The 26,374-nt window shown below is 43.1% G+C and overlaps 2 protein-coding genes across 3 annotated transcripts in view; both read right to left on the reverse strand.

Annotated features, from left to right (window-relative positions):
• Positions 1 to 26,374, reverse strand: part of LOC146350943 (uncharacterized) — a 351,952-nt gene that overhangs the window by 294,074 nt on the left and 31,504 nt on the right. The window contains 1 exon segment of the mRNA XM_084845663.1: positions 25,056 to 25,364. Coding sequence (XP_084701789.1) covers positions 25,056 to 25,364 — 309 coding nt within the window.
• LOC146350948 (scavenger receptor cysteine-rich domain-containing protein DMBT1-like) lies at positions 563 to 22,503 on the reverse strand. 2 transcript variants are annotated; one of them, XM_084846000.1, is made up of 9 exons: positions 22,113 to 22,153; positions 18,574 to 18,606; positions 15,320 to 15,358; positions 13,538 to 13,697; positions 12,082 to 12,296; positions 10,275 to 10,447; positions 6,733 to 7,133; positions 2,667 to 2,944; positions 563 to 1,930 (listed from the first exon to the last, which is right to left on the reverse strand). In XM_084846000.1, the coding sequence occupies exons 5-9, from the start codon at positions 12,170 to 12,172 to the stop codon at positions 1,776 to 1,778; spliced, it is 1,098 nt and encodes a 365-aa protein (XP_084702126.1). In that variant the 5' UTR covers positions 12,173 to 12,296; positions 13,538 to 13,697; positions 15,320 to 15,358; positions 18,574 to 18,606; positions 22,113 to 22,153; the 3' UTR covers positions 563 to 1,775. The 2 variants fall into 2 exon arrangements, with proteins under 2 accessions (XP_084702126.1, XP_084702127.1); XM_084846001.1 differs by lacking the exon at positions 15,320 to 15,358 and having other exon boundaries at positions 22,113 to 22,503.

Here is a 26,374-nt window from a genome sequence, read left to right on the forward strand (position 1 = left end):
TGACATTCCAGTTAAAAAAAAATCAGATTCCATCAATGAGCGGACGATGGAAGGGTCAGGTTAGCCCTGTTTCACTCTCAACTTTCAGTTATCTCCCTAGAAGGAACTTATTCCAAAAATACTTGTTTAGTCTTTCCTTCCTGCCTGTGCTCTCATACAATGGCTAAGCTAAAGTAAGTGATTACTTTACACAGCAATGTGTAAAGTAATCACTATTACACAGCAATGGTTTCCTTTTTTCTTTTTTCAGTTCCCCATGTCGTTTCTTCAGTGGTCTGACTTCAGACTGTGTGATTTGCTGAGAAAGGAAAGGCAGCAGGCCCTTGAACCTGAAACCTGAGGGATGTCAAGGATTCTGTCTTTTTACCACTACCAAGCTTTGGTCAAAGGACTCCTGGGAAACCAGACAGACACACAGGAAGCAATTAGCAGCAATAGGCCAGGCCAGTCATGTGGTACGGCCTTGCCCCACCCCTTAACAGGAGCTAGGTCTGAAAGGAGGGATGTATCTCTTCGGTATTATGAATGGAGTAAATAAATATATAGGAATCACCACAAAATGTAATTTGGCAAAATTTATTCATAAGACACATAATCTTCAAAATTCAAAGGACAATTGTCTGCAGTTTAAAAATATATTGTTATAAGTTTCTTTATAAGATTACAGTGAATAAGAATATCCTGCAGCTTGCCCTGGCCAGAGTCTTGCACAAAACAAAAGAAGGGTTAATAGCCCAGCAATATTTTTCCATGGGAACTAATTAATGGACCATTTTCCTGAAGTTTTCTGAATGGCTAGGAAATACTTGAAAGGGGGCTGAAGCAGATTAAATTCCTTTAGCTCACTTATCCTTCCACTAGGGACATCTGGACTGGACTACTGAAGGCACTGTATGTGGGGCTACCTTTGAAGACAGTTCGGGAAGTTGGTGCTTCCGAGACGTTGTGGCTGTCTGAGTCCTTGTTGTGTCTAGACAGCGAAATCAAATTATACCAATTCCATACCAGAATTCCCAGTGTATTTCCAAGCCCAATTCAAAGTGCTGGTTTTGACCTTTAAAACTCTACATAGTTTGGGGCCAAGTTACTTCAAGGACTGCCTTTACCCATATTAGCCTGCCCTCACCAGGAGATCATACCCACCCCTGAGAACAACTAGGTTGGCAGGCACAACAGAAAGGGCTTTTTCAGCACTGATCCCACTTCTGTGGAATATACTCTCCCTTGTGGTGTATCAGGACCCTTCCTTGCGGGCCTTCAGGAGAGTATCTGTTCTCAGTGGCTTTCTCTTGAATTGGTTTGTTGGGCTGCTGAGTTAGCTGTCAGTTCTGAATATAAACTTTTGCTAGGATGGATTTTTATTTGGATTTTTGTTTGGATTCACATCTAATCTGAATTCATCTATATATATACATTCATGACAATCTGTATAATCCAGTCAAGAGGTAATAATTTTAAGACCCATTCATTTCAGTGGAAGAATTAAGCAAATCAGTGGAACTTTCAACTGCTTAATATTGCTGGATTGTTTCCAATAGATTTTCCAGCTCCTGTATTTTCATGTAAAAGCAAAACCAAGGTAAATAATTCCAACGTTGAGGTATCTTTCATAAGGATATATATCGCAAGTGCTAAGCATACAATACAGAATATGTGCTTGCCAAACACCAAGTCCACAGTCCACCCAACAGTTAATTGTGTCTCCTAAACCCATTGAAATACGTGTTTCATCATGCTTAACTCTGTGCTGGATTGTGGCCCAAGGTTTTAAGTTTTCACATTATCTGATATGGAATCGGTCTCCTCAATTTAGTTTTCAAAATAAGTCCTGCAAGGGCCATGACAACAACAGCCAGGCCAACAGCGGCAACAATGTAGGCTACATGAGAATCATGAGTTTCTGTATTGTCTTGTAGCTCTTGGTTTGTCTCTGCAAATGAAGAAAAAGGAAAGATGTGTTATCTGCTTTGAGCAGTCATCAAAATGTATAATCTCAATCCTGCAGAACTCAATGGGCCATGGCCTTCCATAGCATCATTTTCCCACAGTAACTTTCCCATGCATTGCTACTGTCCCTACTCAGATCCTGTACAGCAGGAGTAGGCAACATCGTGCCTACCAAATGTTTTAGACTAGAACTCCTATCAGCCCCAGCTAGCATGGTGATTGGTCAGGAATGATAGGAGTTGCCATTCAGAACATCTGGAGGGCACCCAGTTGTCTACCCCTGCTGTACATCATATGAATACTGCTTGGGGACAGTATAACACTGTGCCCACAAGGTGATCCCAGTCGCAGCTGGAAGGAGTAGTGGGCTAATGGATGGCTATGAAGCATGAATGGCTATTGGTAGCTAAGGCCTATAATTCTGTTGTAGAGGAGAGACCATAAGCTGGAGGTCTTAGCAGGCCCAAAGTCACCCAGTGAGCTTCAGGGCCAAGCGGGGCTTGAAGCCAGGTGTCCCCAGTCCTAGCCCAACACTCTAACTGCTACCCCACACTGGCTGTCCTTATACTTTGCTTCCCAGCAGGGCTCCCTCTTTCAGAGCCACTGGCCACAGTAATTGTCCTTCCTTAACCTTGCCAGCCTCGATCAATTCTAGCATGTCGCTGACTTGTATTTACAAGCGATTAAAGAACTTTATGAGAAGTGTTGCTTTGATTTACCGAAATTTCTGTTCTGAATGCCATTCTTCTGAAGTTTAATCGGCCCAATAATGACATCCAGCTTTTCCTGGTAAGAGCCTGTATCTCTCTTAGATCTAGGCAGATTCAGACAGCCCTGATTACATCGGGAGTTATAGTCATAGGCTCGGCAAACCACCACTTTACACTGCAGGTAAGTGGATGGATATCTACGAATGAATTCAAAAGCTCGGAAGGAGAACCGAAGAACATGTTGATATGGTGAATAATAGGTCCGATAGGTGTAATCATGGATACACCTGCACAAAAACAAAACAGAATAAAATTAGCCTACATTAACTGGTTCTCTAATTGCTAAATACAATTAATGTGCTACCTGTGCAAATAAAAATTAGGCTTTTGAACAGTAATGAAACAAAACATAAAAGAGTAGCTTAAACATAATGGGTTGGAGCCATTCTGTTCCACTGATTTCAATGGGTCTACTCTGAGTATCCAACGCAATACGAAAACTATCAGTACACTTGATTCGCAGAACATACCTGCCATGCTTAACTTGAAGTGTGTGATTAATTTCTCACACTGAACTTGAATGGCCAAAATGAAAAATTATGCAACACAATTTTCACAGGTGGAAAAAATGACCATAACTAGTAATCTTTTCCAATAGTTTGAACTTCCTTGATACTAAGCTTTTTCACTGAGTTAACTATTGGAAAAGGTTACCAGTTATGGTGATTTTTTCCCTTGTGAAAATGTGCTGCGTAATTTTTCGTTTCAACCATGGCTACATATAAATATAATCACGAGTGCTTAAGTTTGTATATGAGAAGAAAATTTAGCCACAAGACAATTCATGGGCAAGGCCACCATGAGGTGACTCCTTCTTGGAAAAAATGATGGCATAAATCTATCCTAAACTAATAAGGACCTAATACTAGAAAATCCTGCTTTGGAAAAATGCATCTAGGTATTCCTGCTTGTTAATCTATAAGATAAAGCTTTCAAGAAGAAAGACAGAGCACTTGATTTCTGAAGGCAGAGGATTTAATTTGTATATGAATAATCTTTCCTGTGCACATGGACAATCCCATATCAACAGTGTGCATATAAGGACAATCAATCATTCTCACAAATATGAATATTATTCATAATAGTACATATAGTGCTTAGAGAGTGAAGAAAGAACACTTCTCCTAAGGTGCAATTCTACACATGTTTAGGCAGAAAAAAGTCCTACAACTCCCAGCATGCCCCAGCCAGCATTGCTGGCTGGGGCATGCTGGCAGTTGCAGGACTTTTTTTCTGTCTAAACATGCATAGGATTACACCTTTGCTCTCTCAAAATACTAGAACTTAGTCATCCAATGAAATTGATTTGCATTAGATTCAGAATGAGAAAAGGAAGAATATCACAGAATGCAAAATTAAGTCATGGGATTAATTATCACAGTTTGTGATGAGGGCCACTAGTTTAGATGGCTGTAAGAGGAATTAGAGAAATCCATGGAGGAGGATGGTTATTAGCCATGATGATGAAATAAAATGTCTACATTCTCAGGCAGTGTAACTTTGATTACCAGCTGGTGGGTACAAACAAGATAGGAGACAGAGTGTGCCCTATTGTGGGCTGCCTCGAGGAATTGGGAATTGTTGGGAGAATGGGAGACTGAAGACCCATTGGGAGAATGGGAGATGAAAGGGAGACCATTCATATGTTCTAAATGAAAATTATGACCTTGCTCCTTATGTGAGTCCAAATGCATACATTACCTAAAGTGGTCTTCAGACAAACTACCCATGCCTATAAAGAATGCCTAGGTGGGTGGGAAGCATGGCTGGACATGCTGGCCCTGCCCACATCGGGATGTCTTCAGGCCTTTCCTGAGTCATGGCCACAAATTCAGCATAACGTTAGAAAGGGGGCCCTATCTGCATAGCACTGTATATGTGTGTGCTCTCTTCTGGTAGCATACTGTATACATGTACACTAGCAGAAACCCTTTGCAACTGCAGTTCCCAACAGCATGTTGGGAACTGCACAGTCATAATAATAACATGCTAATTTTGTCATAGTGAAAATCAGATTTGTGATCAGTTCCTGTTGGCTCTAAGTCAATCTCTTGGCCCAATTTCTTGGCCTCAATCAGGGATGCAGAGCCTCTTTAGGCCCGCAGGCTGAATTCCATTTTGGAGAAGCTCTCAGGGGCTGCATTCCAGACGGGGCCGAAGGCAAACAATCAGGGCCCTCCCCCCACGCCCCCCCCCAATAGCAGCATATTTTAATTTAAATCTCTAGCTGCCAGAAGAGAGGCATTTCAGCCTTTTAGAAGGGGGGGATTGTACCATAACTGGAAAAGCACCAAATGATTGGTGCTTGGGGAAGGGGAGGGTATAGGGCCAGAAGGAGTGTAGCCTTCTGGGGAACTCTGGAAGGCTAGATTCCCCCCCCCCCCGAGGGCCAGATCGGTTCTGCATCCCAGCCTTGATGGTGCCATTGGAATAATCTGATAGGGTGAAGTTGGACCCGTGATTTGGACCCCAGAGGGATGTGTATGCCCAAGCTGCAAAGCAGAGGTGCTGCGATTCTGCACCTGTGCAGACATAGTGAACAGCATGTGAAGACCAGTGACATCAACAGGTTGGGTCACTTTGTAGTCCTATACAGTGTTTCAACCCTGGGGACACATACATTCAAAAGACACACTACACTGCAGCCATGTCTATGACAGAAGGCCCAAATGCCCCTTCTTCATTGCCGTTTCAGGGGCAAATGGGCTGGCTGGGGAAGGATTGAACTATCTCCTCCTTCATCCCCACCGATTATGGAATTCCCTCCCTGGGGAAGCGCAGTTGGCTCCCACGCTGCTGTGGTTTAGATGACAACTAAAACACATTTGTTCACCCTGACGGTTGGGAGATAATTTGGCCCTGGAACCATGCCGCATTAAGAGTGTTTGTGGGTGTGTGCTATGTTTTTAGTTTAGCTTTATCGCTGATGTTTTTAATTATGTAAAATTAATGCAATGTTGTGTATCACCCTGAGCTCTCTTGAGAGGAGGGGCATCATAATCACCTTCTACTCCCCCCCCCACCTAGCCCAGGCTCTTCCCACCAAAGAAGGGCTTTGTCACACATGGCTGAAGTGTCACACATGCTTCACCACCCAGCCCTTCCTTGGTTGTCGCTAGCAGTGCTGCATAGTGAAGACACCGACTATCCTCCCACTTTGGCTGAATCTCAGTAGCAGCAGTCTAGAAGTGTGGTATGAAACCCTGCGGTTCGTCAGGCAGACTAGGGATGGACAACTTTTCTTATCTTGTATGTGTGTGATGGGGAGCTCTCTGTTTTCACAAAATGGTCTTGAGGCCAGAAGTTTATTTTGCCCCACAGATTGCTCCCCCAAATCATAAATGGTCAGGTTCCTCAGGTCCATAGTAATGTTAGTATCCTACAGCAGTAAGAACTTCTTGGTACATGTGCTCAGACATAGCATTACCCACAGATATGTCCATTTACACTTCAGGTACATGTTCAAAAGAGAGATGAAACAGTAGATTGTGAGACCATACGGTGCATGTACTATTTCTTACGACATTTTCCTCCTATGTGTGAAGTTGTGGGACAAATATTTCACCCTGTATGAATTGGTAAGATAGCTGGGGGCATTGTAACATTGACTTTGAAGCTGGATCCAGACCACAAGCCACCAGCTGGATCCAGACCATGCACCATGACCCATTCCAATCCTGATCCAGGCAACAATTTCCCTCCAAATTTCTCCAACAATTTCCCTCTCACTAACTACCCAAAGATACCTCTGCCCATCACCAAACAGCGAGGGGCATAATTATCTTACAGTGAGCCCATGTTACCATAATCCTACCCTCTTTGTAAAGCATCATGCGCATTGACAGAGATTAATTATATATATATTTTCCTCAAAATGGGAAGTCTACTATTATAACTCTCTTATATCCATAGCACGCATATAGGTGTTTCAAAAACTAAATGCAATGGAGATGAACGTATTTCCCATACAAAACCCAATACCCAGACAGACAGTCTTCGAAGACAAAGCCCTTACCCGTTCTTGATGATATCATAAGTCAAGGTGGTAAAGTCACCGTAGTTGGGTGATGCTGTACATGTATCCAGAAATAGTCGCAGATCTGAGTCAGAGCTACGAAGAGATAGTTGCAGATATATATTCTGATTCAATTCAACGTAGTAAGGCATATCGTACACTGGATACAAGAAGGACGGTGAGTCATAAAATGTAAGGTTCGCATTGTATTGGCCATACTGAGTCTCATTGATCTCCTGTGTTTCACGAGCAACATACATTGTTTCTATCCAAGTGTGTTGCAGCATCTTGCAGTTGACATGCAAGTGAAGATTCATTTTCCTTTTAATTATGGTGCCGGGAGAAGGTGGTGGAGCGGGTACTGTGATCAGGTTTGAATAAATAATAGTATCAGCATCTGCCTGTTTGAAACATGAAAAAATGTCTGATGTAAGAAAGTTTTGTCAAGGCTCACAGAATCTGTGGAGATCCTACTAAAAAGACAGATTGTGCCGATGGTTTTTAGATGGAAGTGTGAGCAGCCATACCTAGTTTCAAAAGGCAGATTTAATGTAATTGTCCTATAGCAAAAACTGGAGGTGTATCTGCCAAGTCTTACCAGTGAATAACACTTCGAACAAACAGGGTAGTAGTAAGCAGTTACCAGTATTATTGTTCTTAATCATCATTAATCACATTTGTTAACAAATTAAAAGGGAGGGACATGCCTTCTTAACAGTGTCTAATATCAAATCAGCAGCAACGTTCTGTGAATGCAACCCTATACATGTCTACTCAGATTAAATCCCACTGAGGTCTATGTGAATTACTCCCATGTGAGGCTGCATAGGAGTGCAGTCTTAATGTTCTACTATTGTCTACAGTCATGCACTATGTACAATGAGGACAAAGTTAAAACAAATTTAAGGTCATTTGGCTGCAATCCTATATACACTTCCCTGGGAGAAAGTCCCATTAACTGAGTGGAACTTACTTCTGAATGGGCATGTTGTACTGATAATGACTTTAAGGTCAATTGAGAGAGGGTGTCCCTATGTAAGTCTCTCCTGGTAAAATCGATGACATTGGAAAATGTTTACTTCTGGCTGGAATATAGCCTTGACATGTATCTTATTAGTAAAGCACAGTGTTTGGGGGACTGTGCTTGCTCCTGCCCCACTTGAAAACTGATCCAAGTGTGAAGCTTCAGTTTGGACATGAAATATGAAATTGTATCCTGTATTATGTCATGTACATGCACAACAACTTCCATTCATGCTCAGTTTTCACAGCAGATAATGCATTGCTTTGTTTGTTTTTTACATCTTTCATGCCCACCTTGAAAACAGCTGTGGAAATGGAGCTGGCTTTGTACATGGAACACAGAACGTTGTGTTCAGCATACCCACCAACATTGTCTCAGTGTCTTGGGCAATTAATATGTGTGTGTCTTTTCTTTTCAAAACAGGGGAGTAGGTCCAAGATAGCAGAATCCTGCTCTTAATGTTACTACCAAATTCCATGCACATATATGTCAGGATACCTCAGTGTTCATCAGTTATCACATTACAAAAGACCAGATGGAGTGCTGAAATTTAAGTAAATAGTCAAGTTGAACTAAAATCTCACTCCACTTGGCCAATAATGAAATCTAACTTTCAGGTGCATTTGTTTGAGTGGGATAACAGCAGATATCATTGATATTACTCTTGTAGCTCCGTTAACACGTATGGAATTGGGAAGCGTTCTAGATTCTGGGTGTGAAATCTATGAATGACTAAGGGTGCAATCCTTCCAGGGTAGGCGGCCACCTCTGAACTCAGAGGCAACCGCCTATCCAATGCAGGGCAGGAGAAGCGCGGACGGGATCATCCCCTCCACGCTTCAGCCGCCCTGCATTTACGGCTAGACAGCCGATTTGTAGGATGTGTCGTACCAGCATTTCCGAGGTATTCACCCCAGCATGCCCCAGGAACACCCCATTTTCGCCGCTCCATGCTCCTCTTCCGAGCACGGGGCCATTCTGCACTGCTTACGAGGCCATGCAGGAGGGGGTGGAGGTCAGTTCTCAGGGAACCAACCTCATAGCATGGGCTCCGAAATTAGTTCCTGGGAACTGACCTATCCTATGGCCATCTAGCCACTGACTAGCAGCCATACGATTGCTCCCTCCATTAAGTATATACTGATTTTTATTATTATACACAGAGGTGGGCAACTTCAGGGCCATTTTCACCCCCACCCCTCAGGCTGCATTCTGTGAGCTGCTGCAGAGTCAGCAGGGCACCCAGTTGGATGAAATCAGCAGTTGGATGTCAACATTTTAGTGGCAAATCACAGCAGACCACTGAAAGGGTCCATTTAAGCTTGTTCTGTAATGGCTACAGAACTGTAAAAGGCGCAACTTGAAAAGAAGCTAAATCTGACTGTTTTAGCACTCCATATTTCTAAAATGGCTGTGGGTGGGGGGCTGTTGTATTTTGTTTTGTCCTTTGCTTGCCACCACTGTGACATTCAGTGGGGAGGGCTGGCGTGGGGGGTATAGGTGGCCTACGGGACACCTGTTGCCCACCCCTGATCTATGCCCATACATTCACTTTCTGAGGGGTAGAGAAATAATGTGTATCTGATGTTTCAGAACTCTTTTTGAATGGGACAGCTGACAGTCCCAATGGAAATGGCCTGCTTACATTAATTGTTTTCTGATACGTGTGTTTGATGGGGGGGGGGTCCCCTATCAAGTGTGGCAGGGAAAGCCAAGGATGTTCACATAATTGGGAAGCCAAAGGCTATTATCCTCTAATAAGAAATAGTAGAAATAAAGACGTTGTTGTTGTTGTTGTTTTTAAGTTTTCAGCACCTTCCACAGGGATTTTCTCAGTAATCTGCTTTGTTCTTTCTTCAGCTATAGCTATACAAAAGGAACTAGGAGTGTGGGCTGAAATTGGAGGAAGAAAAAGTTGCGCTCCTCTACCCATGTTTCAGTTGCAGCAAAGGATCCGCTACAGCCTGGCTCCTTCCCACCCTGCCAAGGTAACATGAGCAGCTCCAGGCCACAGGCAGGGAGCCCATGCTGTGGTTCTCCCCATTCCTTCAGCATCCTCTCCAGCATCTGGGGCAGCAATGCTGGCATGGAGGAGGAGCTACAATGTGACCTCCTCCTGCACGCTCCAGAGTTTCTCACATTGCCTTCACAACATGAGCTAGAGCTGTTTCTAGAGCTGCTCAGGAAGTCACATGAGAAGGAAGCCTAAGGAGAAAGAATGAGAATGGGAAAACTATTCCTATGTGCTTATTCACTGCACACGAATGTGCATGGATTGGGTGCCCATTACTCATCACAGATGTGTATGCATGTTTCAGTTAGGAAGCATTTTGCCAAATGAACCCTGAAGGGTTCAACAGCCCCCCCCCCCATTTTTTGGGCGGGGGAAGGAAGGAAGGAAGGAAGGAAGGAAGGAAGGAAGGAAAGAAAGAAAGAAAGAAAGAAAGAAAGAAAGAAAGAAAGAAAGAAAGAAAGAAGGAACCCCATTCATTCAGAACTGAATTACAAATCTCCATACTTCTCTTCTGGTCCGACAACCATTGTATGGTATGTTGAATATAACATAAAATGGTGTGATCTGTGGTCTGCAGTATGGGTCAGCCAAGCTGGCATCCCATGGTGAATAGCCTTCGGAGTCGAGATATCTTCTACTAACTATAGCCTCCATATATTCTGGTAAGCAAACAAGAGCTGGCAAGTGGGAAAATGAAGTCCCATTAGTGCATTACAATACACAAGACAACATGTTACAGCTCATGTTATTATATCATGAATGCAATACCTTCAGTGTTTATTGAATTGTACAGAGTAACGTTAAGTCACTATATTTGTCTGTGCATGTGTGTGCATTTGTACACACACAAAGACACACACACTTAGATTTAAGCATATATTGTACATGTGGAGTGCAATCGTATACATATATACTGAGAAGTATAATTTCATTAAGTTCACTCAGATTTACTTCCAGGTAAGAGTGTATAGGATTGCAGCCTAAGTGTGCACGCACACACACACACACACACACACGTATACACATACACATGCACACACATATGTGTGTGTATGTGTGTGTATATGTGTGTGTGTGTGTGTATATACATATATATGCAAACATGCACATTATGTATATCTGTGTGTGTGTGTGTATACACACACACACACACACAAACATGCACATGTACATATGCATACACACACATACACACACACACACACACACTTTGCTCAACTTGATAGCCCCCAGATGTGTTCGATTACAACTTCCATCAGCCCCAAATGAAACCATTCTACATGAGGTTTTTATTGTGTGCTCATATTCCCTCATGAACACTAGTTTGCAGGTCCTTCACACAACATCCTCCTACTCCAGGGCCTCTCCCACACTTTGTGACCATTTTGATCTAGGATCCATCCATTTTAGGAGCTCCCATTTGCAGTACCAGGGGAGCTCCACAAATGGGGTGGACCCAAGATCACCCTGAAAATGACTTCAAGGAGAACTGGGGGAGGGGTGAAATGGAAGAGAAAATTCCACACTACAGAACTTGTGCTAAGGGTGTGATCTGGTCCCATTTCCCAACCCATCTGTGGGGAATTTGTGCACACTGCACAAATGACAATGCCTTGTCATGCAAATCCAGTCAATATGTGAGGGGCCATGAAGAGCTGCATGACCGTGGAGGCAGGGCTAGATGTGACACCCTCCAGCCCCTTTGAACATGTGTTAACTGGCAGCATTCGTAGCGCCTGCATAGGACTACCGGGTTGTGATGAGCACAGAACAATTTCAGTCTATCATGAGTTATATAGGCAACATTATGTTACTTGACATTTTGGTACGGTAGTTCCTTCCCAGGCACACCATACTCCTAGGAGGGAACACTGGTCTCTGTAGAACAGAGAGATACAGCTTGAGACACCTGCTTTGACATGAGCTGCGTAGAGCAATGGTGCTCTGTCAAGACATGAATATTAACAAGTCGGAACTATCATGTACATAGCTTTCTGTTCAGAGTGTGTCAACTTTCTCACTCTCTGGTCCATGTGCACCATACGTCTGCTCTTTCCAGTTCCCTGTTCTCTGCTTCTTGGCAGCATTGTATCTCTGGCTCCATAAAGCCTGAATCCCAGGCTGCTTGGCAGCTTCCAGATCCATCCGCCTTTGTGTCACAGTTGATGGTAACAAATGAATAAATCAAGCTTTATGGCGCCAAAACAGAGAAAGCCAACAAAAATTCCAAGCAAATGCATGAATGACTAAGCAAAGGTAATAATCAACAATAATATTGCGAAGAAATAACTTACAAGAATATTACACTTACTTGTATTCTGATCTGCAGGGATGGTGTGATAGTTTGCAAGAAACCCTCTTGCTGTGACACTATAATCACTATGGAATCTAACAGTCATCATGTTGGAGGTTGATGTAAAGGTTTGATAGGGGCCAAAACAAAATCTCCTGAGTGGTGGAGAACTATGGAGTGTTCCATCATAGATTTCAACATAATCACATCTGCATCCACCACATATTTCTAGTCTGGAAAGCAAAGATGGACCTGATTTTTATAGTCCTGCTAATTGATCATAATGAATTAGAATCTACATCTGCAATGAATTCCTTTATACTGGTATCCCCAGGACAGAATCTTTTTGTGGGTTGGGCACTAAGATGCTCTCAGAGTTCAATAATGGGAGACAAAAGAAAATGATAACCAGATAGAGCTAATTCACAGTTCAGCCCTGGAACGTTTTAAGAATGCCCTTGAACATAGGAAGTAACAAGTCAAGAGTGGATCTGAGCCCAATTGGGTGCTATTATGCCACCACTAAGTAACCACTGCCTTCCGCCCAACACATCTGGCATTAAATGGCAGGGGTCTAGCCAGGGTGCATCCCAGCCAGTCTGGAGCCCTGAATTCTTCTCTTTTTGTAGACATTAACTAGTGCTCCCAGCTATCTAAGGCAGGGCTGGGCGACATGTGAACCATGGGTCACATGCAGCCCCCTGCAGCCACCACCTCCACTGACCTCCCCAAATTAATTCGATTCTAAGGTAAGACATTTTGCACTCCTCTTTTAAAAGTTGAGGATTTATTGTTTGCATTCTACCCCAATAATAGGGAACCAAATACATTGGTAGCCAGATTTTTTGTTTTGTTTTGTTTTTGAGAGTGATAGAGAATGAGAATAGGTTCTGGAAAGCATTTAGACACGAGGCTGTTAATCACTGCATCTACTTTTGGTTTCATCGCAGAACTGAATTTTGAGCTCTACTCAAAGAGCTTTTCCTTTCGTGCTACATAACCCTAGGTGGAGCTGTGCTACAGCGGAATAGCACAAATACACAACTAGAAACAATGCTTTCAGAAATAATAATAATAATAATAATAATAATAATAATAATAATTTTCCCAGTTCTAAAACAAAATGGGAAAGTGCTCTGAAAAAACAGGAGCAAAACTGGTAGATCACAATGCTGTTTAAAGAACCAGTAAACAACCATGAGTAAGGAATCATGAATCCACAATAAATGTCTCACGTAGAAAAGTTCAGAATCTTTAAGTATCCATCAATTCTCATTTCTTCCAAAGAGAAAAAGGACTTGGATTCAGTTATGGATTTAATGGAGAGCACTAATCAAGTCTATTGTCTCTCAGCTAAATTCCACCAGCTTTTGCAAAATATGCAGTACTATGGTACATGTAGGAATATTGCAATTTATACAGAATGATTGATTTTGATACCATGATTTGTGCACCACATGACGGCTTTACTTACGTCAAGCTTTGGAATGTAAGTGTTATAAGGTAGTTGCTTGTTACTTGTATTTCCCATACACAGTCAGCATTGTTTGGGTAGTTGGAAGGATAAAATGGACTTTCAATTATTCCACTTGAATATGGAAGGAAACCACCACAAGGATAATTTGTTGCTGAACCTAAAAAGCCAACGGAACACACAGAACACATATGGTCATGGAGAGTTAGGATATAGGGGGAATGGTAGAAAAGAGATCTAAATTTATATGTTTGATCTTCTGGTTCACCCAGAAGAATCCGGTATTCTTTCCTTGATTTCTTCCTGAGGGAGAAACATTTTGCAATTGAGGCTGCCATTTTTCCCAACCCTGCCAAATATCCTGAAGTGGGGTTTGGTTGAGATTGAGTCACAAGCCCTGTTTGGGTGTTCAAAGAACATGTGGGAGGGACGAGGTGTAGGGTGCACCGGGTGTTATGTGCGCTACACCTACCCATAAAGTCCCTGTGTGCACAGGCTCCACCCCTGGCCTTCTCACATTGAGCGGAGGGTTGCGAAACATTTTGCAATTGAAATTTGCAATTGAAAACATTTTGCAATTGAAAATTGCGAAACATTTTGCAATTGAGGCCGCCATTTTTCCTAACCCTGCCAAATACCCTGAAGTGAGGCTTGTTTGAGATTGAGTCACTAGCCTTGTTTGGGTGTTCAAAGAATATGTAGAGGGGATGAGGTGTGTAGGGTATACCGGGGATCATGTTCACTACACCTGTGTGCACAGGCTCCACCCCTGGCCTTCTGGCATCGAGCAGAAAGGTCTGAAGGGTGATTCTAAGTGCATTCAGCTTTAGTCACAGAATCTTTCCTGTGTTTTCAGCATCCTCAGTCACATGGAGGATTCTAAGGATATTCAGCTGAATATGCTAAGAATCCCCAGTCAGACCTTCCTGCTCAACATTGGAAGGTTGGGGGTAGAACAGGCTGTGCTGGCATGCACAGGGGTGTTGGGGCTGGGGCCAGCATGCACACACCATGCTCCCTTCATGCTTTATCTCCCCTTATGATAGAAAGACCTAGTGTGGTGTAGTGGTTAGAGTGTTGGACTGGGACTCAGGAGATCCGGGATCTAGTCTCCACCTGGCCATGAAGCTTACAGGGTGACTTTGGGCCAGTCACTGACTGTCAGCCTAATCTACTTCACAGGGTTGTTGTGAGGATAAAATGGAGAGGAAGAGGAACATGTAAGCTGCCTTGGGTTCCTTGCAAGAGGAAAAAAGGTGGGACATAAATGTAATAAATAAATATGACCTTTGAATGCCCAAATACGGCTAATTGCGTAGGAAAATCCCTATAAATAAAGAACCTAATTTTTTGCTTAAATAGTCTCTAGTATTCCACTGTCTAGTCTTTAGTTGGAGCTGTTAGCCATGCTATCTAAATTCCTTGCTGTTCATCTGCCAGAAAGACAGAGCAAGATCTTTGATTCAGGACTCAGCTACTGCTTTTTAAATAGAGAGCTGGTAATCTGACTTTCCCCACATTTATTCTATGTTAAATTCAGCATTAGCTATCCAGTATTTAGCCTTCTTCATCATCATAGATAATGCCTGCCATAGCATGTAACTTTATTCGATATATATCTTTAAAATTAACATCATTGGTTTTCTTAGTAGCTGACAACTTCTGCAATCCCCGTTTTGTCATACCATATGATACTGTTGATTCTGATACCATTCTGTATCAGAAATGGTTATATGAATATAAAGTCAAATATAAATATAAAGTAAAAAAAATAGAGATTACTTATTGTTGGTCTTGGCCACCATGGGATAGATGGTGTCTCTGAAGAGCGAAAGAGAGGAAGAAAGAGAGCACAATTTAAGACATTCCACATAGCTGGGGACAACTACTGAGATGGGCCTGAGCTAGGTTGTTAGAGACCAGCCCAGGCATCAGTAGAGGAGGCAACAATGGAGCAGAGAATGCGTTGACCTACTACAGTAAGATATGGTGGGTCAAAGGGAGGACCTGGAGCTGGGGAGGAACTGTAGCGGGGAGATGGAAATCAGGGCTGAAGTATCAGGTTCCTTGTCACACAACAAATGAGTTGTATTTCCAACTTAGAATCACGTCACATTGGTAGTACTGAGGGTGCTTCCCAACCTCTTATGTGGTATGTGCCAAGGAGAGGAAATGAACACACAAAGGCTAAAATTACTGCTGCATCTTTGGTATCGTTTGATAGCATTTGTATTTGTTTGGACAGCACTAAGCATAAACCTGCCCAAGCTTTTGCAAATAGGAGGCATGTTTACTTTCTGTTCCTTCCCTTTCATGAATGCAGACAGTGACAGATGCTGCTTTCAGTGCCTAATTCACAAGGATTAGAGCCCACTGTCACTGAAGAGGTGCTCTAGCAAGAATTCCTGAGGATTTCCCCCCTCTTCCTTAAAGAAAAAGAAAAAAGCTTCCAGTACCATTAATAAGGTTGAGACTCCATCTGTTGGCTATGCAGTGCTAATCAGTGCAACGCTCAGTCTAAGAAGAGCAGAACAATGGAATGAATTGTCTAGGAAATTAGTAGAAAGTCTGGCATGTCTTCAATAGAAGTAGTTACTAAAGAAGAGGCTGGTGAAATATCTAAAAAGGATGGTTTAGGACTCTGTAACCTTCTTGGACCAAAGACAATTTTTGAAGTCCCATGCAGCCCTATAATCCTATGGTGTCAGGTTTAAGAATGTCTGTCTGGTCCGTATACTGGTCTTGCACAGAAGACTGGGTTTTTCAACCAGTAGATTAAGAAGCCAAACCTAAATTTATTAAGGGGTTGTTATCTATCGTAGAGCGATTAAGAACATGTAGAGTGCAATCCTATGCATGTTCAGACATGCTGGTGGGGGCATGCTGGGAGCTGTAGGACTTTTTTCTGTCTAAACCTGCATAAGATTGCACCCTCAGCAGCTTACAGTGCTTAGATTACTTCACAGCCACTATTCCAGGAATCTGCAAACAACCTTGTAAAATGAGATGATTGTTCCCATATATCACAGATGGATTAGAGGTGGACACTGATCATATTTGACCTAAGGCAGAGTTGGCTCCAGGGCTTTGGGGCCTTTGGAAGGCTGCTGTCCTGGGCTGGCTCTTACCGGGCCATCTGAGTGTGTGGTCCCATCAGTGGTTGCAGGTGGAACCACCATATTTATTTTCCCAAAATGCAATACACTGGAACTGGGTAAAAAAGCAATGCTACCACCACCACACACAAAAAACCCATGGTGGCCAAATGTTCCAGCACATTGCATTTCTGGAAAACAGACTTTGTGGCTGCAACCATGGCCACCAAGGGGACTAGAGTAGGGGACTTAGGCAGTGGGAGAGGAATCTTGAACAACAACAAAAGGCAGAAGTTGCAAGCTGTTTGCATTTACTGGAGAGCTCCCATTATATTTTTCCAAAACAATGAAGGTAGCAAGATGACATTCATTGGTTCCAGGACGAATTATGCATACCAGGCTCCATTTTAGAAGAATAGTTCCATCCTGGGGGGCGGGGGGGAGTGAGAATGCTTCTTGGGCCTTTTAAGTTGAACAATTGTAACCAAATCTGTTTCAAGGCATCCATACCAGATGGAGCTGGTGAAAAGCACCTCTGGGTACGTGGCATTCCAGGTACAGCAGTTTTATTGTTCAAATAATAAGTGAAAACTAATGATCAACTGTTGTGCATTTGGATGCTACAGAGCCTTCAATAACAGCAATGGTAGATGCTGCAAACTGGTTGCATTTACTAGAGTCCCTTCTTAATATTCTGCCAAAAGAATGAATGTAGCAAGACCACATACATTGGACCCTGGACCAAAGGAAGTTGTCCATCCCTGGTTTACATGATGCCTACCAGGTTCCATCTTAGAAGAATAAGGGAGCAATCCTATGGTGACTAGACACTGTCTAGAGGGCCATAGGATATGCTGTTTTCCAGGAACCAACCTTGGAGCCTGCGCTCTGAGGTCAGTTCCCAGAAAACCAACCTCTTCCCACATCTGCACTGCCTCCGAGGAAGGTGGAAATTCGCCGTCCTCCACACTCTGAAGAGGAGCACAGAGTGAATGAAAAGGGGTGGGGCTGGGGGCGAGGAGAGCGGAGCTGCGTGTGCGACTCATCCTATGCCTCACATCCTGCCTTGCTTTGGATAGGCGGTCACCTACAAATTCGCCTATCTTGATAGGATTGCGCCCTAATTCTCTCTTGTGTGGGGAAGAAGGGAGAATGGCTCTCCTAAACTGGGCATCAATGATCAAATTAGCTTGTAAAAGAGCAATTAATGAAATGCACAAGCCCCACCCCCTGAACATCAGCAGTTTTAACTAGGGATGTACAGATTTTGTAAAACCTGTTCCATCTGTGTTTCATGCATTGTCAGTTGCCTTTCATACCATCATCCACTTATTGACAGAACTGGGTTTTTTCCAATTTCCCAAATTTGTGCAAAAATGTACACACACACACACCCAATACACAAATTCCCCCCACCCACCTACCCAGTGCTTTAGTCTATGGGGAAAATGTGTTTGGTTTTTTTAACTTATTTTTCTATGACCAAATGTGTATAAAATTCCAGAAAGTTAAAACAAAAAAAATGGTCCGCAAGTCTGAGAAATCTGTGTGTCTCGGGAAAAGCCAGTCCACTGCAGAATCCATGGGTCAGATTCACAGAAATCCACAGTCGTTTGACTCCACTGCATAGTTCTCCAACATCCCTAGTTTTAGCCCAATCAAATCTGTCTTCCCATAGTTTTCTGAAAAGAGTAGCTGGCGGGGGGTGGGGGTGGCAGGCACCTGTAACCCTTCACTGTAATTTGAGCAACGTTTTCAGTCAATCAAACAGTTGTAATCTATTAATGTCATGGATTAATCAACTAAATGCTGCTATCCTTTTTCTTAACCTTATTTAACCTTTTTCTTGCAGCCTTATGAAACTGCAATGTTGCTAGAGTTGTTAACTGATTCTTTTTTGAAACAACAATCTAAATAAACGTTTATTAAATGGATTGTTACCTGGTGGTGCTGGTGATGTTGTAGGGAGTCCAGCTGAAAAATAAAGGACACAGATAGACAGCCTTCAGTACTCCCCCTGCCCAATTTTTAATTGTTTAATCACAAGAATGGTTTCTGCTGCCAATATTCATTAGCAATAGCAAATATGTACTAATCAATATTTTATGACTGTACACATAGTCAGTACACTCAGTGTATATGTACACAGTACACATATATTTTTGGCTTCTTTCGTCAACAAACTGGGCTGTATCCAATGGTGGCTTTTCGCTCACATGTTTTGTCAATCCCCATATACACTGCAATCCTGCCATGTTCCTTAAAAGCTGCTCGTTATGGGACCCTCTAGGAAAGTCTTGGATATGGCACAAAGGGCTTTTCTAGATGGGGTGAGGATGGGCAAAAATCAAGGGTCTCACGTTTCGCTAATGGAAATGCTTTCTGCTAGTGCAAAGCCATTGTTGGATACAATCCACCATGTGTAGAAAACCTTAATTTGGGCTGAGCTGAAAGCAGGGGGCACTGGTTGATAAAGCTTTTCACAAGCTTCCCCTATTTTTCAATGGGTGATAGCCAAAGAATGTTTACCCACCATGTGCAGGAAGATCTCATTCTAAATAGAAGTTGCAGGAAGAAACACAACCCCATTTCCAGAGCTTCCAGACCAATGGTCCCTGATTACTTGCTTGTGTGTGGCACTGAAAGTGCTGCAGCAAAGCACAATAAAACAGGGAGCCCTGGTCCCAGTACTAATGCAACGGGCATGTTCCCTCCCTTGATCATTCGATGTGAAGGAATTGACATCAGCTCTTTTTGCCCTCACTGTCTTCATCACATAGCCAAATCTGATTAGATACATGATGCTGTGTTCACAACATCATCCCTGATTGCCTGGGATCTAGGGTTGTGGCCAAAATTTTCAGCATATTGTGGGGGGGGAATATTCATAGGAGCGGGAGACAAAACAGTTTTTGCCATTGTTTTTCCATGGAGTAGCAAACTTCTGATGAATTGGGGGGGCGGCATTTTCAGGGGTGGGGGACCTCCGTTTTTACTTCTTGCAGCCAAAGACAGTTGCACAATCAGAGGCTTGATCTTTTAAAAACTTTCCTCCTTTCCTTCTTGCTAGAAACCGTTTTTGCTACTGCCTCACCATGGTGGCAGCAACTCTCCTCCCTCAGGGGCCATCTTGCTCCACATTGACTCTGATGAAGAAACGTCCTTCTTCAGATCTTTTGTGGGCCAAGTTAGCCCCCATCGGAAGAGGATCAGTGCTGCCATGGGAAAACAGCAGCAAAAACTGCTTGAAGCAAGCAAGAAAGAGAAAAGAGATGAAGATGAATAACAATAACAATAACAGTAATTAATAATATTTATAACATTATTAATAATAAGACACTGGTTGTATGACTGTCTCTGACTGCTAAAAATGTAAGTCTCCTGCCCAAGAAAGTCATCTGAATTTCTCCAATCCATCCTTGAACGTGCAGGAAGCGGCTCCTGACCTACACAGCCTTTAAAGGGGACGAATCAGCCCTACTAGAATCACATTGTGAAGGAGAAAGTAGCTCTAAAACTTGTGCCAAAGCAACAGAGGATCAAGCATTTGAACAAGCAAGAAAACAATAATGGCCTAAGAAGGCTAAATGTACCTTTATATCAAGAATCATAGAATCATAGAATGGTAGGGCTGGAAGGGGCCTACAAGGCCATCAAGTCCAACCCCCTGCTCAATGCAAGTCAGAGCATCCCTGACAGATGGCTGTCCAGCCTCATCTTGAAGGCCTCCAGTGTGGGAGAGCCCACCACCTCCCTGGACAATTGGTTCCATTGTCGTATTGCTCTAACAGTCAGGAAGTTTCTCCTGATGTTCAGCTGGAATCTGGCTTCCTGTCACTTGAGCCCATTATTCCGTGTCCTGCACTCTGGGATGATCGAGAAGAGATCCTGGCCTTCCTCTCTGGGGCAACCTTTCAAGACCTTGAACAACGCTATCCTATCTCCCCTCAGTCTTCTCTTCTCAAGGTTAAACATGCCCAGTTCTTTCAGTCTCTCCTCATAGGGCTTTGTTTCCAGTCCCTTGATCATCTTCATTGCCCTCCTCTGAACCCTCTCCAGTTTGTCTGCATCCTTCTTAAAGTGTGGTGCCCAGAACTGGACACAGTACTCCAGATGAGGCCTAACCAGTGCTGAGTAGAGGGGAACTAGTACTTCCCTGGATTTGGAAGCTATGCTTCTATTAATGCAGCCCAAAAGAGCATTTGCCTTTTTTGCAGCCACATCACATTGTTGGCTCATATTCAGCTTGTGATCTACAACAATTCCAAGATCCTTCTTGCTTGTAGTGTTGTTGAGCCACGTATCCCCCATCTTGTAACTGTGCATTTGATTTCTTTTTCCTAGGTGCAGAACTTGGCATTTATCCCTATTAAATGTCATTCTGTTGTTTTCTGTCCAGTGCTCCACTCTATCAAGATCACTTTGAATTTTGTTTCTGTCTTCCAAAGTATTAGCTATCCCACCTAGGGGTGGACGAAAGTCACTTACCTGTCCTCGAAGGACATTCGCGGTGGGGGGGAGGCGCTTCGCTGGTCCCCCTGCGAAGTTCAGGCTGGGGGGGAGGCTTCCCGCCTCGCCCCAGCCGAAATTCAGGCTGGGGGGGAGGCTTCCCGCCTCGCCTGGCCGAAATTCAGGCCGGGGAGGAGGCGCTTCGCCTCGCCCGGCCGCGAACACGAAAGTTAAAAAAAAAAAAAAAACGCCCCCTGATAGGCTACGTGACGATTAACGTAGCCTATCACGGTTAGATCTGCAAAGTCAGCCGTGATAGGCTACGTCAATCGTCACGTAGCCTATCACGGGTGACTTTAAAAAAAAAAGTGCGTACGCTAATGGCGGCCCCCATAGGGAGCCGCCATTCGCGTTCCTTATTTAGTCGCTGTAGTCTACATAAATCTTTACGTAGACTACAGCGACCAAATAAGGAAGGGGAATGGCGGCTCCCTATGGGGGCCGCCATTATCTGTACACACTTTTTTTTTTTTTTTTTAAAGTCACCCGTGATAGGCTACGTGACGATTGACATAGCCTATCACGGCTGACTTTGCAAATCTAGCCGTGATAGGCTACGTTAATCGTCACATAGCCTATCAGGGGGCGTTTTTTTTTTTTTCTTTCATTGCAATGGCGGCAGCGGCAGCCGGTCGAAAGACCGGCTGCCGCTCCCGCCTCGCTCGAACACCCGCCGAACCGCCAGCCGGACCAGCCACCGGGAGGGACATTCGGTGAAGGTAAGTCCCGTCCCGGGGGGGGGCGGGGGGTTCGGAGGATTTCTCCCCGAAACTTGTTCGGGGGGCCGCACACGTTGGCGCTCGGCCCCCCGAAGTTTCGGGGAGAAATTCTCCGCCATCCCTAATCCCACACAATTTTATGTCATCTGCAAATTTGATCAGCATTCCCTGCACCTCCTCCTCCAAGTCATTAATAAAAATGTTGAAGAGCACTGGGCCCAGGACTGTACCCTGCGGTTCCCCGCTCATTACCTCTCCCCAGTTGGAGAAGGTCCCATTGATGAGCACTCTTTGAGTCCGATTCTGTGGCCAACTGTGGATCCACCGGATCGTTGTTTCATCTAGCCCACTTTGAGCTAGTTTGCTCATCAGGATATCATGGGGCACTTTGTCGAAAGCTTTGCTGAAGTCGAGGTATATTATGTCTACAGCATTCCCATGGTCCACAAGGGAGGTTACTTGATCAAAAAATGAGATCAGATTAGTCTGGCAGGATTTGTTCTTGACAAATCCATGTTGGCTTCGAGTAATCACTGCATTGTTTTCAAGGTGGTTACAGATGGATTGCTTTATCATCTGCTCCAGAATTTTCCCAGGGATTGATGTCAGACTGGTCTGTAGTTCCCAGGTTCCTCCTTTTTACCTTTTTTGAAGATAAGGACAACATTAGCCCTCCTCCAGTCATCTGGCACTTCCCCCGTCCTCCATGATTTCTCAAAGAGAATAGACAGCGGTTCTGAGAGTTCTTCTGCCAGTTCCTTTATTACTCTAGGATGCAATTCATCCGGCCCTGGAGATTTGAACTTATTCAAAGTAATTAGGTGTTCCTTGATCATATGCCTATCGATCTCAAGCTGCAATCCTGCCTCTTCAGCCTGTACTTCGCCTTTGCCAGGGGGGTCATAGACCCTCTTTTGGGAGAAGGCTGAGCCAAAGTAGGAATTGAGCACCTCTGCCTTTTCTTTGTCATCTGTTATCATTTTGCCATCCTTATTTAATAGCTGAACAACCATTTCTTTCCTCTGTCTTTTACTATGCACGTAGCTGAAGAAAGCCTTTTTGTTGTTTTTCGCATCCCTCGCTAACCTCAGCTCATTCTCAGCTTTAGCCTTCCTGACGCCATCCCTGCAATTCTGTGCTACCTGCCTGTACTCTTCCTTTATTACTTGGCCTTCTTTCCACTTCCTATATGTGTCCTTTTTTGTTTTCAGGTCATCTCTAAGCTTTTTGTGAAGCCACGTTGGCTTCTTCTTTTGTCTTCCACCTTTTCTTCTTGTTGGAATTGTTTGTAATTGTGCCTTGAGAATTTCCTTTTTTAAAAGCTCCCACCCATCTTGGATTCCTTTTCTCATTAGAGTCGTTTGCCATGGGACCTTACTTAACATTGTTCCTAGTTTATTAAAATCAGCTTTCCTAAAATCCAGGGTACGCGTTTGACTACACTCAACTTTTGCTTCCCTTAGAACCAAGAACTGAAGTACAACATGGTCGCTTTCCCCCAGAGTTCCTGTAACTGCTACTTTATCCACTAAGTCATCTCTGTTGGTTAGGATCAAGTCAAGGATAGCCGATCCTCTAGTTCCTTCCTCTACTTTCTGTAGGAGGAAGTAATCCGCCACACAAGTCAGGAATTTCCTGGAGGGGCCATGTTTTGCAGAATTTGTCTCCCAACAAATGTCGGGGAAATTGAAGTCCCCCATTACTACTACATCATGCTTCCTTAAAACATTGGCTATTTGCTTTTCAAAAGTTTCATCCTCGTCTTCTCCTTGATTGGGTGAGGGAAGAAGGGAACATGACATATGGAAGAAGGGAACCTTGTTTTAAAGCTAAATTTGGCCTTTTAAGGGCCCAGTTGTGGTTTGCTGCCGAAATTCAGTGGCAAACCACCAATTGGTCTGATGCTGACACAGCCACCACAGCAAATTCTCTGGGAACAGAGATCACATAAGGCCAGAACTGGGCTAGCTGAGTGCAACCCGAACTCCCGGATCAAGCTAGGAAATTTGGCATCTAGTTTTCCATTCAGCTCAGGAAATCTGGAAGCCTGCTCCTTTGGTCATACAGCCATTAGCTAGGTTGGGGTATTCTACATAGGCTTACAGCATAATCTTGTGAACATATTACTCAAACATAAGTACTGTGTACTATGTGGCTTACTATCCAAAAATTTGTGCATAGGGTTTCAGGCTCAGACTTCGTCATTATGTAGGGATACCACCGAAACTTGAAATTGGTAGCTGGTAGAATCTATTATGTGCATAATGGCTGTATGTGTTCCCAGCTCCTACTTGCACTGGCTCTAGCAGCTCCATACTGACTATAAGGTAAACAGTAGGGCATATGAAAACAGCCAATCATAGAGGAGTACATAGCATAGTGACGCATGACATCATGATGATGACACATAATGACACATAATGCCATACTAATTTTCCATCCAGCTAGGGTTATGTGAACACGTGGTTCCTTACACATAAAGCTGTTATTTGGGTTGGGGAAATAACTTTTACAGCATAATCCTATGAACATAAAACTCAGAACTGAGTCCTACGTACCATGGGGTTTACTATGAGAAAAGTGTGCATAGGCTTGCAGGCTCAGCCTTAGTCATTATAGCTCATTGAAGACATCAAATGCTTTATCTCATGACATCATGTGTCTTCCACCAGAACATGACATATTAATGGCACTTATTTCCTGCTCCTCCTGAACTTTAGTCTAGAACTGATACTTTGAATCTTTAAAGCCTGTCAAAACTTGACAATTATTTGGAGGAAAGCAATGAGAGTTATACCCTCCCTGGGATAGGATACTGGAAGAGTTTCTTCAAAAGGATCGTTGAGAATAAAGTTTTTTCTTTGTAGATTATAGTTGTTGTCAGCACAAATTTGCCTACCACGCTGACCTTTTTTTTATTTTTTACAATTAGTACAATTTTACAATTTTTCCCCCCTTCCCTTTTCTTCTGTGTCTGGGCTTGGACTAAGCAAATACTAAGCAAATACTGCCATTAGTTAAGGTTAGGAAGATTAAATTATTTCAGTCTTGACTCACTTTGACACAACTGGACAATCCATTGGCTAATACACTTTTGTGTTTTTAACACATACGCTGCCTAAGCAAGATGCTTGAACAATTTAAATATGCTAATGCAGAAATATAAAATATGTATATGACAAAATCAGAAAATACCTGAGCAGATGACACCAGCATCTTCATGGTGGCCACAGTTGTGAACTCCCCAGCCACTGTGAAAGCAATCCCAAAGGAAGGATTCATTTCCACTACAACTAACATCATCCATGAGAACAGGACCAGAGCCTTGACCGAAATATGCATTTGATACAGCTGAAACAGCTCGTCCACATCCAAGTTGTCTGCATACCACGTCTGCATCGCTTAGGTTCCATGAATCATCACAAACTGTCCCCCATGTTCCATTCACATGAGTAATTTCAACACGGCCCTGACAGTCATTATTTCCATTCACCAGCCGGACACCTTGAAAAATTCCAAAAGCATGTTGTTCATTCATGGGCATTCACAGTCAGTTATGGTAACAGATACTGTAAAATCTCAGCAAAGGCTGCTGAAGTCTCAAAATAATTCCCCTGTGGCCATTAATATTCCTCTGCATTTTTTGTTTTCTTTTGAGTAATTCACCGTAATTGTAGAGAAGATACAGCACAATGGACACGCTAAAGAGCTATAAAGAGCTTTAAGGTGGATTTCACAATGGAGCTCTGCATCCCAAATGCACATAGGTCATTTGCAAGTATTTGAAAGGGAATTTACCAGTACTTTGAAAGAAAAAGTGAAAAAAACTATATATTTAAAGCGAAAATTAATAAGGAACTAAAGCGAGAGACCCAATGCAATGGAACAAGGCCACTTATCAGTATTACATTTTCCAATATGGATTTAAACTTAAGACTGATAAGCAGAAGATTTTGCACAGAACATACTGCGCTTCAATAGAATAAAAGGTGCATTGTTTATACCTACTGGAAATGTAGAAAACAGAGACAAGATTTTGAACAGCTGTATTCCCGGTAGTTGTTAAGTTATAGGGAGAGGTAGTTCAACATATTCATCTAGCCTGAATAATGTGTGGAAAATAGTCTTTCACATGGTTGCTGGTAGGAGTAGGGACAGAGAAGAATTCTGGAAATGGGTGAGTACAAAACAGACTCACCTAGTTCAGAAATTCCTGAGGCCCATTCCCATCCAAATTTTGTCCTGGCTTAAAACAGCTTAGCACTACAAATGGGTGAGCTTTTTCCCACTCGCATCAGAACTGATTAAAATATCTCTTAAAATAACTTGGTTTACTTACGGCTGAAAGGAAATTGCCTCCTAATATTCTCCACCATATTTTCAGGTGGCAAAATGGGAGAGATACCAATTGTGATATATCCAAAGTATATGGAATTTGGAAAATGAACAAAGGGTTTAGTTTTTTGGGGGGGTTAATGCAATTGTTGTTAGAAAGCATATATAGAAATGTAAAT

Source organism: Heloderma suspectum, chromosome 3 (assembly GCF_057233095.1).
Source record: "Heloderma suspectum isolate Gila_16-S chromosome 3, 16-S_ref, whole genome shotgun sequence".
Classification (NCBI taxonomy): Eukaryota; Metazoa; Chordata; class Lepidosauria; order Squamata; family Helodermatidae; genus Heloderma; species Heloderma suspectum.